The sequence below is a fragment of the Anabrus simplex genome, chromosome 2 (genome assembly GCF_040414725.1).
Source record: "Anabrus simplex isolate iqAnaSimp1 chromosome 2, ASM4041472v1, whole genome shotgun sequence".
Classification (NCBI taxonomy): Eukaryota; Metazoa; Arthropoda; class Insecta; order Orthoptera; family Tettigoniidae; genus Anabrus; species Anabrus simplex.
Genome location: NC_090266.1, coordinates 969,185,773 through 969,205,871, shown reverse-complemented (window position 1 = coordinate 969,205,871; position 20,099 = coordinate 969,185,773). Strand labels below are relative to the sequence as shown.

At 41.5% G+C, this 20,099-nt stretch overlaps 1 protein-coding gene across 2 annotated transcripts in view; it reads left to right on the top strand.

Moving 5' to 3' along the window:
* LOC136863226 (uncharacterized) overlaps positions 1 to 20,099 on the top strand; it is a 247,233-nt gene that overhangs the window by 107,121 nt on the left and 120,013 nt on the right. The window contains exon 3 of one of the 2 annotated variants that reach the window (XM_067139595.2): positions 9,060 to 9,378. In XM_067139595.2, coding sequence (XP_066995696.2) covers positions 9,060 to 9,378 — 319 coding nt within the window. Of the gene's footprint in view, positions 1 to 9,059; positions 9,463 to 20,099 lie in introns of both variants that reach the window. The other variant, XM_067139594.2, reaches the window with a different exon arrangement.

The window sequence follows — 20,099 nt, the reverse complement described above, 5'->3', positions numbered from 1 at the left end:
TGTCCCAGAGAAATCCCTTACGTCACATTATGCGGTGATGGCAATGAACTCGAATTTCAAGCTTTTACTGCTTGATCGGTGTTGCATAATTGGATTGGAATTGATGTTTATGTACCTATTTATTGACGTATTTAGTTAATAATCAGCATAAGATAATTACAATATTCAAAATACGAAGTAGATAATAGAAAAGTGTTTCGCTAGTTAAATAATAAATGTTAAACTTTACTTCAGATATAAATTTTTGTAATTAAATTATACGGATGTAAACTGAATATACATTTATTTACAAATAACGCAATGAACTATGCAGTTTAAATTAGAGTATTCCAAAGAAGAGTTAATAGGATTATACGGGATTAATGGGCTTAGAATAATGGGATATCAGTTGGTAGAAATAGGCCTGTGTAAGACAAATTCCTGCTGCTGCTTGAATCATCAGTCTATAGACTGGTTTGATGCAGCTCTCTGTGCCACCGTATCGTGTGCTAATATTTTCATTCCGACATAACTGTTGCATCCTACATCTGCTCTAATTTGGTTGTCATATTCGTACCTTGGTCAACCCCTACCGTTCTTACCGCCTACACTTCCTTCAAAAACAACTCAACAAGTCCTGGGTCTCTTAAGATATGTCCTATTATTCTACCTCTTCTTCTCGTCAAATTCATCCAAATCGATATCCTCTCACCAATTTGATTCAGTATCTCTACATTCGTGATTCGATATATCGATCTCACCTTCAGCATTCTTCTGTAACACCATATTTCAAAAGCGTCTATTCTCTTTCTTTCTGAGTTGTTTATCGTCCATGTTTCACTTCCACATAATGCTACGCTCCAGATGAAAGTATTCAGAAATATCTTTCTAATTCCTATATCAATGTTTGAAGTGAGCACATTTCTTAAGAAAGCCCCTCCTTGCTTGTGATAGTCTGCATTTTATGTCCTCCTTACTTCTGCCATCGTTAGTTATTTTACTACCAAGTAACAATATTCATCTACTTCCTTTAAGACTTCATTTCCTAATCTAATATTACATGCATCACCCGACTTCGTTCGAGTGTACTCCATTACCTTTGCTTTGTACTTATTTATTTTCATGTTATACTCCTTACCCAAGACTTCGTCCATACCAATCAGCAACTTCTCGAGATCTTCTGCGGTCTCAGATAAAATAGCAATATCATCGGTAAATTTCAAGGTTTTAATTTTCTCTCCTTGGATTGTGATTCCCTTTCCAAATTCCTCTTTGATTTCCTTTACTTCCTGTTCTAAGTAAACAATGAAATGAAATGTCGTATGGCTTTTAGTGCCGGGATATCCCAGGACGGGTTCGGCTCGCCAGGTGCAGGTCTTTCTATTTGACACCCGTAGGTGACCTGCGCGTCGTGATGAGGATGAAATGAGGATGAAGACAACACATACACCCAGCCCCCCGTGCCATTGGAATTAAGCAATTAAGGTTAAAATCCCCGACCCGGCCGGGAATCGAACCCGGGTCCCTCTGGACCGAAGGCCAGTACGCTGACCGTTCAGCCAACGAGTCGGACGAGTAAACAATGAAACATTGTCGAAAGCCTTTTCTAGATTTACGAACGTCATGTACGTGGGCTTGTCCTTCTTAATTCTATCCTCTAAGATCAGACGTGAAGTCAGCATTGCTTCACGTTTTCCTACGTTTCTTTTGAAACCAAATTGATCTTCTCCCAACTCGGCTTCAACTTGTCTTTTCATTTTTCTGTAAATAACATGTGTTAAAATTGTGCAGGCATGAGTTGCTAAACTAATAGTGCGGTAGTTTTCACACTTATCAGCACCGGCTTTCTTGGGAATACGTAGAGCCTATAACAACATTCTGCCGAAAATTGGATTGCACTTCCCCTGTCTCATACATCGTACACACTAGATGGAATGACATTGCCATGCTGGTTTCTCCTAACCTCCCCACCCATGGCACTACATTCCTTGATGGGCCTTGGCCTACCAAGCGACCGCTGCTCAGCCCGAAGGTCTGCAGATTACGAGGTGTCGTTTCTCAATTCTAATCACGTAGGCTGAGTTTACCTCCAAACAGCCCTCAGGTCCAGGTAAAAATCCCTGAGCTAGCTGGGAATCGAACCCTGGCCCTCCTGGTAAGAGGCAGGCACGATACCCCTACACCACGGGGCTGGCTTGGTTTCTCTTAAGGCAGTCAGTAATTCAGAGAGAATGTTATCAATTCCAGGTGCCTTGTTCCTATTTAGATCTCTCACAGCTCTGTCAAACTCTGACCTCAAAATTGGGTCTCCCATTTCATCAACATCAAGAGCTTCCTCTTGTTCCAGAATCAAATCATCTACGTCTTCACCCTAAAACAAATTATTAGAATAAAAATACAATGGTGCATAGTTCAAATAAGCACAATAGCAATAATAATGTTATCCGAAGTGCTAGAATTATGCCCTGCAGGAGTTCTTCCACGAGTCAGTAAATCTACAGACATAACGTATTTGATCATCAAGTTGGGGTCATAATGCCAGCGCTCAACCGTCTCAAGCACTTAACCCGACCGAGAGAAGAGAAGTACGTTTAACGAAGTAGTTAAATTTTAATAATCTCAGAATAACAGAAAGCAAGAAATAGGCATAGTAGAGTACGCATCGGAATAGTATTCTAAGAAAGGAAACAGAATAGTAAGACTGTATAAAAACTTTGCAGTCAAGAAGAAGAATGATCAGTAAAATGTAAATACCCACGAAAGAACTCCTTGACGATTGAAATCAGACAAGAATGGAGACATACTGTGACACTCCTTTACTAATTTAGGAAATATATTGTCATACCAAATTGCAATTCGACGTGGTGCGATGTCCGCCACCGTAGCACTGTTAACTACTGTCCTTGGAGGCCCGGGTGCGATTCGCGGTACTGCCAGAAATTTAAGATTCCAGGGGGGCTGGTATGTGGTTAAAATGGTACATGCAGCTCACCTCCATTGGGCTGTGCCTGAAAGAGAGCTGCACCACCTCAGGGCGAGGACACGAGGTTACTATACTTGGACGTGGTGCGATGAGGTAACTTATTTGTGAGTTATTCTGCTACGAGTATTTTAACGTACGAGTACGTCGAATTAACTGGATAACTGAAACTTAGGTCCGCCTCTGTGGTGTAGTGGTTAGTGTGATTAGCTGCCACTCCCGGAGGCCCGGGTTCGATTCCCGGCTCTGCCACGAAATTTGAAAAGTGGTACGAGGGCTGGAACGGGGTCCACTCAGCCTCGGGAGGTCAACTGAGTAGAGGTGGGTTCGATTCCCACCTCAGCCATCCTGGAAATGGTTTTCCGTGGTTTCCCACTTCTCCTCCAGGCAAATGCCGGGATGGTACCTAACTTAAGGCCACGGCCGCTTACTTCCCTCTTCCTTGTCTCTCCCTTCCAATCTTCCCATCCCCCACCAAGGCCACTGTTGAAAATAGCAGGTGAGGCCGCCTGGGCGAGGTGCTGGTCATTCTCCCCAGTTGTATCCCCCGACCTAAAGTCTGAAGCTCCAGGACACTGCCATTGAAACGGTAGAGGTGGGATCCCTCGCTAAGTCCGAGGGAAATGCCAACCCAGGAGGGTAAGCAGATTAAGTAAAGAAGAAGAAGAAGAAGAAGAAGAAGAAGAAGAAGAAGGAGAAGGAGAACTGAAACTTAGTCACGAACAAAATTACTGTGACTGGATTTAAAAATATTAATGTGCGTGTGTTTCTTGCCTTGAAGTTCTGAATTCAATTCCTGGTTCGTCCGATGATATCAGTCCTGAACTGATAGCTGAAATGTAATTTGCTGAACGTTGTGAGTTAAAGTGAGAAGCTGGTGAGAGGTGAGAAATCCAAGCCAAGAAATACAGCTGAAGGAATCGTCACTCTGACCGCGTGACACTTCAACAACTGCAGACCTTTTACCTGGACAGCAATCGTCTTGGCAGGTCAAGGCACAGATTTCAAACCAACACTTCCTTTACTGTTTCATGTCAGATTTCATACTACATCTTTCAAATCACTCTAATTAATATAAGATGACGGTTATGGTGGGATAGGAAAGGACTATAATTGGGAAAGTAGCGGTTATGGCATTTATTGCCGCACAGCCCCGGCACTTGTTTGGACTGAACGTGGGAAACCATGGAAATCCATCTTCAGAGGTCCCGACGTGACGGTGGGATTTAAAGTCATCTTCTCCCGAATGCTTACAGATACACGAGTCCTGACTGCCAGCTTGCTCGGTAGTTATGCTGGGCAAGGTCAGAGATTTTACATTTCCCTTAACTAGGTTATTGGATCAAATCTGAAGTTATTCATTGATGAGAATTCAATAAAGTCTATTATCATGTAAATTAGCTATATGGGTTGTTAATAATAGCCTGACACAGCACGGCACTGCACGTCCCTTATGAGAGCAAATTTTTACGAAGTCTGATAATACACTTAAGTTGCATAATAATTGAATATGACCCCGTGACGTGTTTTAATTGCATAAGAAATAACCTGAAAATGTATCTACAGAAATATGTATATTGGCACATATAATTAAAAAAACGTATATTCGTACGAAATTTTCCCAACTTTTCACAAAATTGGGCTGCATTTATTTTGCTGTTACTAGGAAACAAGTGGAAGTTTGTTTACTCACATTAAACTGGTCTGTTATGTGGACTTCAACAACTGACATAATTGTCCGTTTGTGGGATTTTACTCCTCGTCAAAGAAGCACGCGAACATTTCATTGACGACTTATCCCGGAGTGAGGAATAGTCCGATTTGGAGAAGGGCAAATCTGGAGATCATCCTGATTTTTTTTTTATAATTTGCTTTACGTTGCACCGACAGAGACAGGCCTTATGGCGAAGATAGGATAGGAAAGGGCTAGGAGTGGGAAGACCGGGCGAGTTGGCCGTGCGCGTAGAGGCGCGCGGCTGTGAGCTTGCATCCGGGAGATAGTAGGTTCGAATCCCACTATCGGCAGCCCTGAAAATGGTTTTCTGTGGTTTCCCATTTTCACACCAGGCAAATGCTGGGGCTGTACCTTAATTAAGGCAACGGCCGCTTCCTTCCAACTCCTAAGCCTTTCCTATCCCATCGTCGCCATAAGACCTATCTGTGTCGGTGCGACGTAAATCCCCTGGCAAAAAAAAAGGAGTGGGAAGGAATCGGTCGTGGCCTTAATTAATGTACAGCGCCAGCCAGCATTTGCCTGGTGTAAAAATGGAAAACCACGGAAAACCATGTTCAGGGCTGCCGACAGTGGGTTTCGGACCCACTTTCTCCCGAATACTTGACGCTGGCCGCACATATGCGACTATAGCTATCTATGTGGATCTATGTTGAGTGAACTTGAGGAATTTCTCAGGCCTTATACTTGGCACGAAATCCTCAAGTGGAACCTTGCACTGTTTATCACGTTCGTGGCTGAAAACTACTTCGGTTAGTGCGCGCAACTGTCGTCGTGTTAGATTGTTTACTAAATACTCTTCATTCTCCCATGGAGAGTCCTTATCAGAATGTTCAGTCACATGCAGTGGTTCGGTGTAAGTTACACATTCCTTACATTTTTGTCGTCTTCTTCCAGTGCATGTAATACTTCTTCAAGATGAGGCCACTGGAGAGGGAAACAAGCTACCAAGTTACTATTCTTGAATTTCTAAACATACAACAGTATGTTTAGCCCTTGAAATATGTAATAAAATATATATAGGCCTACAGATCTTACTCATACATTTATGAAACCTGACTTTTGTTTAAAAACAAGGAAGTAACAGAACGACATGAAATGCTTCTGTAAAGGACGTGCGGTACCGTACGCTACCAGCATGTTATTTCTCCTCCCAGATCAAGCTAATGGGAAGTTATAGTACTTCTCACATTACTTCCATCTGTTACGAATAGATTTAATGCGTTGGAAATTTCGTGTAGACTTTCTTGTACGATCAATAATGCTACTTACTTCAGACAAGCAGCCATAGTCGCTTCATACAAAGAACGCGCCACTTCAGAGCACTGTTGGTTAAACGTGGCATGCAACACAGATACGCTATCTGTAAAGAACGATTCTGCAATAGTGAGTCAGGCTCCGTGCAGAATGGATGGGACGGGATTGTCCACAACATGTTCACAACAATGCGGGAGACATCGGATACCAGTGGCCTTACCACGTATGAATATTGCATTCTCATGTTTCACAGCGTTGGCTGTGTCCCCTCGTGTCGCAAACATTGTCCCAGGCAATGGTTCTTTTAATTCGGGAATGAGGTCAAAATTACATGGAGACAGGTCAGGTGAGTATGGCGGGTGTTCCAGTACTTCTCACCCCCCGCGCTGAAGTTGCCTTTGTGCCATTCTGTGGATGGTTCGTTTTTCAATCCCTGTTTCGGCTTGTAACTCAAGTGGTGTCCATAATCTGTTCCACGTCCATGCACTAGGTAATTACTGCACATTCATATCAGTCCGGACACTAAGATGTCCTCCGGATCGTTACACGTCGCAGCTTGTTTCATGTTTGTGCCGAAATCTCGCAACGGTTCATTACGGAACGACATTATTCCCCAGAGCTTCCACAAGCTGTCTTCATGAGCATTGCGACCCCGGCAAATGGCCAGTTTGATGTACGAATTCTGTTCTTGCCTCGTCACAACATGGAGGCTGACTTACTACTGTATTCCCGTTGTCCTTTGCGTGATACCTGTCCAACGCACTGCCATCTCGTGCCTTGCCCATGTGCTATGAATGTCATGCTTTTCAGGACATGTATGGTAGCACCGTGAAAATGTGAGAAAAACAGTTTCTATGACTTATGCCACAACCCTCGTATACGTCTAAATCGCACACGAGAAAATATTGCAGAAAGCATCACTATCCAAATAAGAATACAGGTCCATGATTTATCTCCTGATTCCCCCCATCCCCATGGCGCAACAATCCTGAAGGGCCATGGCCTACCAAGCGATCACTGCTCAGCCCGAGGACCTGCAGATTATGAGGTGTCATGTGGTCAGCAGGACGAATCCTCTCGGCCGTCATTCTTGGCTTTCTAGACCGGGGCCGCCATCTCACCGTCAGATAGCTCCTCAATTGTAATCACGTAGGCTGAGTGGACCTCGAACCAGCCCTCAGATTGAGGTAAAAATCCCTTACCTGGCCGGGAATCAAACCCGGGGCCTTCGGGTAAGAGGCAGGCACTCTGCTCCTACACCGCAGGGCCGGCTACCTCCTGATTTCCTTTACGAAAAATCTATTGAAAATCCCGCCATACGCAATGAATAATCGTTCACATGTGTGTATGGTTACAGAGAAATAGAATTAAGTTCACGCCAAAAAAAAAAAGAAAAAAGAAAAAGATCTGCCCTTTTGTGAAGTCAGGAATGTGTACAGTCCAATCTCCAACAACTCAAGTTCAATTTTGACACTGAAATTGGATTTCCCATTCTTCTTTATTTCTCCAAAATGTCTCTCCTATCCATGAAATATTTCACAAACTTTCGTTTGCCGAGCTGGATAGCTCAGATGGTAGAGTGCTGGCCTTCTGAATCCAAGTTGGCAGGTTCTAACCTACAGTAGTTCGGTCTGGTGGTATTTGAAGTTGCTCAAATACGCCAGCCTCGTGTCGGTAGATTTATCGGCGCCTAAAATAACTCCTAAAGGACAATACTCTGGCACCTCGGCGTCTCTGAATCACGAGAAACCCACCCCACGTCGAGGTCGAGAAGGCAAATTTTTATTGATAAGTGTGAAATCGCTATTCAGCTTCCAGCTCGCAAGCACGATATTAGCTGCTAATTGTAAACCTTGCCCACAGAAGATCACCTTCTGGTGGTGTGAAATACAACTGCCCTTCTTTGTAGGAAAATGAATAGGTTATAGGAGTTACATTTCGCGAAGCCATCATCGTCAGAGTTCATAAAACGATCAAAGAAGACTTGAACTTCCACCGAGAATAGCAAATGAAGGACGACTTAATGCAGGGAACACAAAAGTCCACTCTTTCTAAATCAAAAGTGAACTCCTTTTGTATCGCAAATCATTCAGGACGATCAAGTGTGTAACCCCTCTTGAAGAAAGATTTTTTAAGAAGAACGTTTAGGGAATAATTACGCAATAGAAATGTGGTCAACAGTATTAAAACTTAACGATTATAATTAAATATTCTGTAGTTTCGAAACGAAAGGTCAATATAAAAGTTACCTTAACATATATAAATAAGTCCATGAATTTAAAAACTGATATCCATAGGAATGTACAGTAAAATGAAATGGCGTATGGCTTTTAGTGCCGGGAGTGTCCGAGGACATGTTCGGCTCGCAGGATGCAGGTCATTTGATTTGACGCCCGTCAGCGACCTGCGTGTCGTGATGAAGATGCAATGATGATGAAGACGACACATACACCCAGCCCCCGTGGCAGCGAAATTAACCAATTATGGTTACAATTTCCGACCCTGCTGGGAATCGAACCCGAGACTCCTGTGACCAAAGGCCAGCACGCTAACAATTTAGCTATGGAGCCGGACGGAATGAACAGTAATAGCAATTGTAAACGGCTGTTTCATGTCTAAGCCTTGATTCGTTCGGAATGGATGTAACAGTTTTTCATGTGCCTACCATGAAATAATGGATGTATATTTCCTCAGTTTCGTATTAGTCCTTCCAATAAAGGATCACAGGCTCGTGAGTGGCTTCCTGATTCAGCAGTTTGCCCACTGTACGTGCCTCGTGGTGAGTAGTGGAATGCATGATCATATTATTCTGCTACGATGCGTTGAATGCTATGATTTAGAAAAGCTTATTTTACCATTACTAATTAGTCCATGTTCCTCTTGATATATAAAGTAGCAATTCCCCCCCCCCCCCTCCAATCCCGAACCTCCATCCCTTACACTCTTATCTAGAAGATCTCTTCAGTTAAACAGAATTTCTCCTAATGAACAGGCATCTAGAATGTGTGCTGGATTATCGATATCCGCAGTCATAATAATATATGTTTATTGTTGTTTTCCAGTTCTCTGAAGATGTCATGATTAATACGCATCCTACTTCTTTCTTTGCAGAACTACGACCAGAAGTCTTTCGACATATGGGGATTCAAGAAAGCAATTCTTAGCACACTTCTTCAGGCAGTGAAAGCGATCAAAGGTGGAATTATAGCCCTGAAAGGGCAATTGATCAAGGCTAAGGGACAAATTATCCAGACTAAAGGAAAGATCATCTCGGCAAAGGGAGAAGCTATCAGCAATTTTGGTCGTCACATCGCTACAAAGGCTCTCAGTTCTTCAGGACACAGTTCCAGTGGTTCTGGACATAGCGCTCCCAGTGCTCCTTCTGGACCTTCAGGTGGAGGCTACGCACCATCAGGACACTCGGGAGAAGGTGGGTTGTCGTTCCCTGAAGCGGGGTATGGCTTCGACTCCACGGGATTCGGCGGCTACGGAGACTTCCAATATTCTGCACCAGGTACTGTAAAACACAATGAACACACACACAACATGTAAATTCTCTTGTACATAAACAAAGAAAGACATTTCTTTACTTCAGTTAGGTACTGATCTATCGTGAGGAGCTTATTACATAGCGCTGATTATGTAAATTATATTTGCGTTGTACCATGACATCATAATGTTCAACTCTCAGAAAATGTATGCCACCTATTTGACTTGTAGAAATTACACCGAATTGTATTTCTTGTAAAATATTCATATTTGTTTTCAAGGAACGATTCATGTTTCAAGTTATGGATAGCCTCACATATTACAACACGCAGATATATTAAGTAGGAAAATTTGCCAAGTGAAGGAAGTGAATTCCTGTTTTATATTGTATTTGATGGAGGATATGTTGAATGTGATGACGCATGTGAGTGTGAATCGGGTGACTAAACGTATTGGAGATGATTAATAAAAGACGGAAATATATCCATTTACTGTCACTCAAGCTCTCGTTCTAGCTCTAGACCTAAGCATTGCTTGTCTTGTACTAAACTTGGTCTTGTAACGGTGTACCGATGCTCATATATTAAATACAATGTTCATCACAATTTCTTATACAGTATTGCAGCTTTTAATGATAGATAATCACTGCTGAATATATTGATCAGCACGACGTCAGAATTAGTGATGGATACAGTGTTAAATACACAAAACTGATACTCTCTCTGCACAATGCCGAATGCGCTATTGGATACCGATATTGGATCCAATATTGGACAAAGTGTGAAGTAATATATTGGACAAAGATGGTGAACACGAAGTTTGATATTTTGTTTGAAGTAAAGTTGATTATGGTACAGGATATTATGTTGGATACGGTGTAGGGTATTAAGCTGAACAAAATATTGGGTATACTGTTACAGAAATGTTGGATATATCTTTGAAGAAACAACGTTAAGTGCGGCATAGAATGAATTTTAAATGCAATGTTGGACCAATGCTAGATGCAATGTTAAATTCAGCGTTGTACACGATATATCTTACAGTGATAAATGAAAAGTTGAACTCAGTGTTCGACATATTTTACGTAAAATGTCTGACACTAGTAAGACTGATATGTGAACGAAAGTACATTGCTGCATACAATGTTTGACATGATATTGGACACAAAAGCTCCTTGGATTCAATGTATTTGATATTAGTGAGTACGGAGTTTGAGTTAGATATATTCATAACTATACGATAACAAATTAATGACAAGCATTTTGTGTGCGAAATGTCTTTTAGTGGTCAACCTCCTGACAAAATCACGCACGTACTTAGAGCATCGATGGAATCCAATCTGGGCATTTTTTTCCCATTTGGAATATATTGTAGGGTCAAGATTATAGCGGTACCTGTAAAGATAACAAACATTAAAAAAGTATACTCTTCGACTTGGAGTGAGAAACCATTTAAGTACTTTAATGTCCCGTGTATTCGTATCATGTCTGTCTTGTAATAACTTTAACCACAAGGTTGAATGGAAAGCGTCCGTATTGCATTTTGGGACTTAGACGCAATATGATTATCAGTCGCACGTAAATTTTGTCCAGTGCCCTGTATTGCTATAGTACACTATATGAAATGATGTGTAGTTGGGTCTAATAGTAACAGGATTGGTTTCCAAGTCTCATACCTTTACCATCTGAACTACGCATTGTACCTGATAACAGGACAGAAGACAACTCTGAGCAGGTAATTCATTTAATGGACGAATTATACATTTTTGACGACTTTCTACATCATAACATTATCAAGAAAAATGTACAAAATGTGTCTTCTCTAGAATAAACAACAAAGCTGGACATAACTATGGTAAAGAATGAATGTTTCTGATACAAATCCAAACATTTATTCACATGTGTTCGTCAGAAATATCCTGGACCAATATTTTCTAGAAGTAATTAATTTATGAAATAGAGTTAATGTATTGCAGCACATTCCAAAATCATAAATATTAAATTATTTGTATATACCTGAATAAAATTTACCTGCGGTAAAAAGAAAGATTCAAATTTGTCGAGATGAGTATCTCAGTGAGAAAATTCGATCACTGCAGTACGTGAGAAGAAATTTAAAGGATGATGCTTTCAGTAGACGAATTCATTTTGTTTTACGATTTGAGCTGGAAGAGAAATATAATCCATCAGTAATGAAACATAATCTGCAATAAATTAAAATGAGAATGCTCTGATTTTTAGAAAAAGGACGTTACTTAAGGAGAAGTGTGAAATTTTTGGCGTGATATGTGTGGGTGTCTTGGTAATAACTGTCAACATGTTGTGTTTATTATGGGGATTAGTCCACAATCTACTTAGACTTGTACAGTTTCCTAACTTTTTATGGTGGCAATGGGATCATATCAACTCCTTTATGACTTGACTGTCATTTTCTGATAAGTTTTTATACACGCTATAATCTGAAGATAAACGACCAAGAGACATCTTAAAGGGTACATGTATTTAAAGAATGTCTTGCTATAGGGCAGCATACACACAAGTTGACAAGACACACACCCTTACTCAACCTATATCGTGCTTGACTGTCCAGTGAGTCTCCGTGACGTCAGGTAAGTTACGGTCGACTTGACGAGATGACTGGAAAGCTTCGGTAAGTACTGACATATGACACTGTATAACAATTTACTTTCACTTCTTCGCTTTTCTGTCCTTTCTGCTCAGCTTATGCACTGATAGGTGTTCGGGACATTATGACATGACTGGTACTGTGTTGTAACAAGGACTGCAATATATTGCATTCGGCAATCGAAAGACAATAATGATTTCATTTCTAAAATTCTACCGGGCACAATTCCAAAATAAAGAATGATATTCAACCATACCAAATGTTTATCCATATATTGTAGTACAGTCGCATGAGTAGGTAATCCTGATGAGAATGCACACAATCTCACAAGTAAATTGTAGGTTTATGAAACAATAAGAATAAACTAATTTTTTGGGTACCTGAGAAATACAGCATATCTTTGAACGTTGTCTTGTAAGCCGTAGTATTGATAAATTATGGCTCTCACACCCACACAGAAACACCAAATCAGATCAAGGAACTGAACTCTTAAACGAATACAATACAATACAATACAGTCCAGTTCAACACAATGGCATATAGAAAATTCAAATTTCCTTAAATTAAAATGTGATGAGTATATCATACTTGATATTTGAAAATTTGAACATAAAAACGATCTGACACGAATAAATTATTAAACCAGCAGAAATTTGAAAATACGATGCATGAAACATATCACAGCACTGATGAAAGACGCAAAATGTATCTTTTCCAACCAATTATTGGGCGCAAACTCAAGCAAGGATGAGAATTCTGGACGTCAACGACAACAAGTACATCCTAAATGCAATAGAAATAATTTACACACTGAATTATGGCATTTTGATATATTTTTAGTCTTCTTCATTATTTGGAGAAATGACGTAAGAGTATTCTACACAGACGACATGGAACGTGTGGACTTCCCCAAACATTACACCAATATACACTTAACAACATTTACACCATAAAACATTTCATTCAGACAATGAACAATACGTCAAACTTGTACATTTGTGTCCTAAAACTATTAGGGACCATTACTGTGTACAAATGTTGTATATTTGCATATAACTCTCACTACTGGGACAAAAACGCAAGCTTCTCTTTTCACTGTATTTACTGTATAATAGAATCAGGCTATACAGACATTAACAGTTTATAAAAAAAAATAAGGTTGCTAGAAGGAAACCAGAATTTAATTCCATCGAATGCATATGTTAAAAACATTTAACCGTTTAATTACTACAAACGTACTGATACGTTCGCTACCGCATGTATCATATGCCCTATGCATTTACAATGCATTTACAATTACGTTTCAGAGATTTTTTGCCTCTATTGCTATGCACATACATGCACGATCCCTTCTGCAATGCATCTGGTGACATTTGTCTATCTGCTTTTGAATTATGTCCCGAGTTGATGTTATTCGTGGAACAATACTTTTATATCTCTGTGACCGTGCCTGTGACTGATCTCAAGTATCGTGTTTTGTAAACAATAATGGCGGGGGGGGGGGGGTGACAAGTAGTTCGCTGAATGAAGAAAAAATATTGTGAGTTGTTACAAATGCCGAGTCAGATGTCGATGAAAATGACAGGAAAGACCTAGGAATGGAAAGGAAGCGGCCGTGGCCTTAATTAAGGTACAGCCCCAGCATTTGCCTGGTGTGAAATTGCGAAACTACGGAAAACCATCTTCAGGGCTGCCGACAGTGGGGTTCGAACCCACTATCTCCCAGATGCGAGCTCACAGCTGCGCTTTCTAACCGCACGGCCAACTCGCCCGGTAATCAAAGGTATTGCAAGAAGTTTAGGCACATAGAAATAAGCACAACAAGTGGAAAATAAATCGGGAGTGGAGCCAGTTTCAGTTGTTTGAAACCTGGTCCTTACAGAGTTAATCTACCCTGTTTCCTTGGACATAATTTCATTAACATTTCGACGTAATATCTTATTATCGTGTACTTATGGTCTGAGACTTGCTTAAAATGTGACGCGAATTGAGGATGATAGATTACGTAGTAGAATAATGAACTCAGCCATGGAAGGTAAGAGAAGCAGAGTGAGTCCAAGACGGTTAGACTCAGTTTCTAATAATTTAAAGATAAGAGGTATAGAACTAAATGAGGCCACAGAACTAGATACAAATAGAGGATTTAGGCGGCATTTAGTACATTCACAAAGGTTTGCAGACTGAACGCTGAAAGGCATAACAGTCTATAATGAAGATGTACTGTATGTATGTATGTATGTAGATCCATGGTAGTGTAAAACGATTTTTTCCATTGTGTTGACAAAAGGTTCCTCTCTACTGAGTCATCAGCTTATTCTTCAAGAGAACAATCACTTAAAGAAATGGTCGGTCTCAGATATACTCCTCGCGTTTTACAAGCAAGCAGAAGGTTAGAGGTGTCTGGTCGGGACTGTATTATAGGCAACACCAAAGGACTCTCCTGATCACTATTTGTGCCCCTAGACTTCGGATTTCTTAGAAAAGTTCTCTGAAGTGCCGTATAATTTCGTAAAATGTGATATTCAAAACAGTTTCACAAAAGGAAGGTCCTTTAATATCCTCAGAATGTTGAGGTTCTTGTTGTATACAACGAGATACGTCTTCTAAATTAATTGTATTAATATATGGGAATAATAAAGGAATTCTGTCCACGTAATCGTACTTCAAAGTGATCTAGACATGAAGCATATGCCTTTCCTTTGTGATTTATATTGGTTTATTGTTCTATTGAAAGTTCTGTATTTTTAACAAAATCTATATTGTGAACTTAACAAGATCTCCTTACCTGAAAATGTAGATTCCATAATTTACAGTAAGAAATTACCGTATTTTTAATGTATTATTTCAAATCTCAGAGTTAATTTTGAAGTAAAAATTTTTCTGTCATGTCTTAACCCTTTGCCGCATGCAACAAACCGGGGTTTGGAAATGTCAGTTTTAGCATGATTTTCCTAAATTTATGTTGACTGAAAGTTATGACAACAAATTTCAAATGTATGTATTTTATTCGAATGGAGTTGTCGGTTTTTAAAATTTGCGACATATTTGTCCCACTATGCGACAAGGGACATTTTTTCGTTTCATAATATAGGCGCTAGTAAACTTAAGAATACAGTTTCTTTCTTTTGTGTGTAACAAATCAAAACTACATATGCAACTCGGCGGTTAGATGTTGATGGGTTCCACACACAAAGGTCTCGGATTCGATTCCTGGCTGATAGAGGAATTTTACATTAGGCAGTGTGAAACTTCAGAAAGCAGCTTACTACTTTTTTGTAACACAAATGGACGTTACATGTCTCACAAACATTGTTCGCTCTGTTATCCGCACGAATTTGATTATATTCAACACATCCTTTCTGGCATCCAATTTCATCAAGAAATCAATCAATAAATACTGATCTGCATTTAGGGCAGTCGCCCAGGTGGAAGATTCCCTATCTGATATTTTCCTGGCCTTTTCTTAAATTATTGCAAATAAATTGGAAATTCATTGAACATCTCCCTTGGTAAGTTATTCCAATCCTTAACTCCCCTTCCTATGAACGAATATTTGCCCAATTTTGTCCTCTTGAATTCCAGCTTTATCTTCATATTGTGATCTTTTCTACATTTAAAAACACCACGCAAACTTATTCGTCTACTGATGTCATTCCACGCCATCTCTCCACTAACAGCTCGAAACATACCACTTAGTTGAGCAGCTCGTCTTCTTTCTCCCAAGTCTTCCCAGCCCAAACTTCGCAACATTCTTGTAACGCTACTCTTTTGTCTAAAATCACCCAGAACAAATCGAGCCGGATTACTTTGGAATTTTTTTTCTAGTTCTTGAATCAAGTAATCCTGGTGAGGGTCCCATACGCTGGAACCATACTCTGGTTGGGGTCTTACCAGAGATTTATATGCCCCCTCCTTTACAATCTTACCACAACCCCTAAATACCGTCATAACCATGTGTAGAGATCCGTACCCTTTATTTACAATCTTATTTGTATGGTTACCCCAATGCAGATCTTTATTTATATTAACACCTAGGTACTTACAATGATCCCCAAAAGGAACTTTCATCCCATCAACGCAGGAATTAAAACTGAGAGGAATTTTTCTATTTGTGAAACTCACAACCTGATTTTTAACCCCGTTTATCATCACACCATTGCCTAGTGTCAATCTCACAACATTATCGAGGTAATTTTGCAGTTGCTCACAATCTTGTAACTTATTTATTACTCTGTAAAAAGTAACATAATCTGCAAACAGCCTTATCTCTGATTCCACTTCTTTACACATATCATTGATATATATAAATAAGAAAATATAAAGGCCAAATAATACTGCTCGGTGGGGATATACTAAAGGCAATGGGTTGGCATATAGTGCCATATCTGAAGTACCTATTTGATTATTGTTTGCAAGAAGGAGCTATACAAAATGAATGGAGAGTTGCTATAGTAGCCTCTGTGTACGTTGTATAAAGAAAAGGGTGATAGACATAAAGCAGAAAATTACTGGCCAGTCAGTTTGACATGCATTGCATGTAAGATTTGGAAAGCATTCTTTCTGCTTATATTAGACATGTTTGCGAGATAAATAACTGGTTTTATAAAAGTCAGTAGCTGCCTCTGTGGATCCGTGGTAGTGTCGGCCTCCGGATCCCAAGATAGCGGGTTCAAACCCGGCAGAGGTAGTCGGATTTTTGAAGGGCGGAAAAGAGTCCATTCGACACTCCATGTCGTACGATGTCGGCATGTAAAAGATCTCTGGTGATACATTTGGTATTTACCCGACAGCCATAGACGCCCAAGAGAGATCCGGTTTACTCTGTCTGCCATCTAGCGGACCTAGAGTAAAACGGAACGTCGAAATTGACGAGCAGACAGCCAGATGGCCTCAAATCGAAATGTCTGCACACGGTAGCTGAGGCCATACGATTATTATTATTATTATTATTATTATTATTATTATTATTATTATTATTATTATAGAAGTCAGTTTGGGTTTAGGAAAGGTTATTCCACTAAAGCTCAACTTGTAGGATTCCAGCAAGATATACGTCCTTAGATCGTGTTAAGGGACACTTCTGCCGCTCACTAGAGTGATAGCAGTTCAGATACCGAACAATGCATGTGAGAGTTTTGCAGTGAAAGGTAACATTCCTGCGGCTCGAATTCCACGCAAAAATTATGGTCACAAGGCCACTGTTGCGATGTCAATTGTCACTTAAAAGTACACTGACTGACAGAGCAAATGCAACACCAAGAAGGAGTGGTTCGAAAGGGATGAAAGTTGGGGAAAAAACAGAGACGGCACGGACGAATAATTGATGTTTATTTCAAACCGATATGCAGGTTACACAATGCGCACGGCATCGACTCAGTAGGATGTAGGACCACCGCGAGCGGCGATGCACGCAGAAACACGTCGAGGTACAGAGTCAATAAGAGTGCGGATGGTGTCCTGAGGGATGGTTCTCCATTCTCTGTCAACCATTTGCCACAGTTGGTCGTCCGTACGAGGCTGGGGCAGAGTTTGCAAACGGCGTCCAATGAGATCCCACACGTGTTCGATTGGTGAGAGATCCGGAGAGTACGCTGGCCACGGAAGCATCTGTACACCTCGTAGAGCCTGTTGGGAGATGCGAGCAGTGTGTGGGCGGGCATTATCCTGCTGAAACAGAGCATTGGGCAGCCCCTGAAGGTACGGGAGTGCCACCGGCCGCAGCACATGCTGCACGTAGCGGTGGGCATTTAACGTGCCTTGAATACGCACTAGAGGTGACGTGGAATCATACGCCATAGCGCCCCAAACCATGATGCCGCGTTGTCTAGCGGTAGGGCGCTCCACAGTTACTGCCGGATTTGACCTTTCTCCACGCCGACGCCACACTCGTCTGCGGTGATTATCACTGACAGAACAGAAGCGTGACTCATCGGAGAACACGACGTTCCGCCATTCCCTCATCCAAGTCGCTCTAGCCCGGCACCATGCCAGGCGTGCACGTCTATGCTGTGGAGTCAATGGTAGTCTTCTGAGCGGACGTCCGGGAGTGCAGGCCTCCTTCAACCAATCGACGGGAAATTGTTCTGGTCGATATTGGAACAGCCAGGGTGTCTTGCACATGCTGAAGAATGGCGGTTGACGTGGCGTGCGGGGCTGCCACCGCTTGGCGGCGGATGCGCCGATCCTCGCGTGCTGACGTCACTCGGACTGCGCCTGGACCCCTCGCACGTGCCACATGTCCCTGCGCCAACCATCTTCGCCACAGGCGCTGCACCGTGGACACATCCCTATGGGTATCGGCTGCGATTTGACGAAGCGACCAACCTGCCCTTCTCAGCCCGATCACCATACCCCTCGTAAAGTCGTCTGTCTGCCGGAAATGCCTCCGTTGACGGCGGCCTGGCATTCTTAGCTATACACGTGTCCTGTGGCACACGACAACACGTTCTACAATGACTGTCGGCTGAGAAATCACGGTACGAAGTGGGCCATTCGCCAACGCCGTGTCCCATTTATCGTTCGCTACGTGCGCAGCACAGCGGCGCATTTCACATCATGAGCATACCTCAGTGACGTCAGTCTACCCTGCAATTGGCATAAAGTTCTGACCACTCCTTCTTGGTGTTGCATTTGCTCTGTCAGTCAGTGAATTTGGAAGAGGGGCCATCTTTAAGTAAACAACAGATGTTAATCCCATATCAGGGTCATGAAGTTACGTCATAATGAGCCAATTTCTCAGTAAGACGTATTCTGAAAGATGCTGTAAGAGTATGTAAAGCTGGTCAGGATATGTTTTTAATATAAAAATTATCTTGTGATTTTTCATGACATTTGACGTAGCGGTCATAGCGAAAAGTCCTCCAGTGGGAGTGGGGGGATAGGAGGTGATTAGTTCAGTGACTTAGTTGCTGGCTTTCCACCCGGAAACTGAGGTTTGATTTCCGGTCGATGCTGGGTTGAGATTTTCATCTCAAAAATCGCGGAGCGTAAGGAAGGGCATCCGACCAAAACAAAAGTGTGCCTGGATGGCTCCAGCTACCCCAGAAATAACCTGAAGAATGGTGTTGTAGTTGTTGTTGCTGTCGTAGCGTGTGAAGTAATCCAGTATTTTTTCGTGAAATCCGAACTAAACTGGCATAAGTTTCATTTTAAAGATCTCTCATAAATTGACAGGTTTTCGAAGTATGGCCACCTCGGCGATAGTCCAGTGACGATGTCAGTAGGCTATCTCACCCCCAGACTGGTTACACCGGGCGAGTTGGCCGTGCGGTTATGGAGGCACAGCTGAGAGCTTGAATCCGGGAGATAGTGACTGTCGGCAGCCCTGAAGATGGTTTTCCATGGTATTTCCTATTTTCACACCAGGAAAATGCTGGGACTATACCTTAATTAAGGCCACGGCCACTTCCTTCCCCCGCCAGGACTTTCCCATTCAGTCCTTCCCATACGACATATTTGTGTCGGTGCGATGTAAACCAAATTGTAAAAGGAAAGACAGGATACAAATCATGCTTTCGTTTCCGATGTATAGGTAAGTTTTACTAAACATAGCATGCGTATTTAGTGGTTGTAGTAAGGATGCAAATGAGAGGGGATATAAGTCTCTGGTAGGATCCCAAGCAAAGGATGGTTCCAGTGTATGGGACCCTCACCAGGATTACTTCATTCGAGAAATGGAAAAAATCCAAAGAAAAGCTGCTCGATTTGTTCTGGGTGATCTCCGACAAAACAGTACCGTTACCAAAATGTTGTAAAGTTTGGGCTGGGAAGGCTTGGGAGAAAGGAGACGAGCTGCTTGAACAAGTGGTATGTTCCGAGTTCTCAGTGGAGAGGTGGCGTGGAATGACATTACTAGACGAATACATTAAAGTGGTGTTTAAAAGTAGGAAAGATCACAATACCAAGATAAAGTTGAAATTCAAGGGAACAAATTGGGGGAATTATTCGTTTGTAGGAAGGTGAGATATGGATTGGAATAATTTACCAAGGAGAAGTTCAGTAAATGTAAAAATTCTTTGCAATCATTTAAGAAAATGG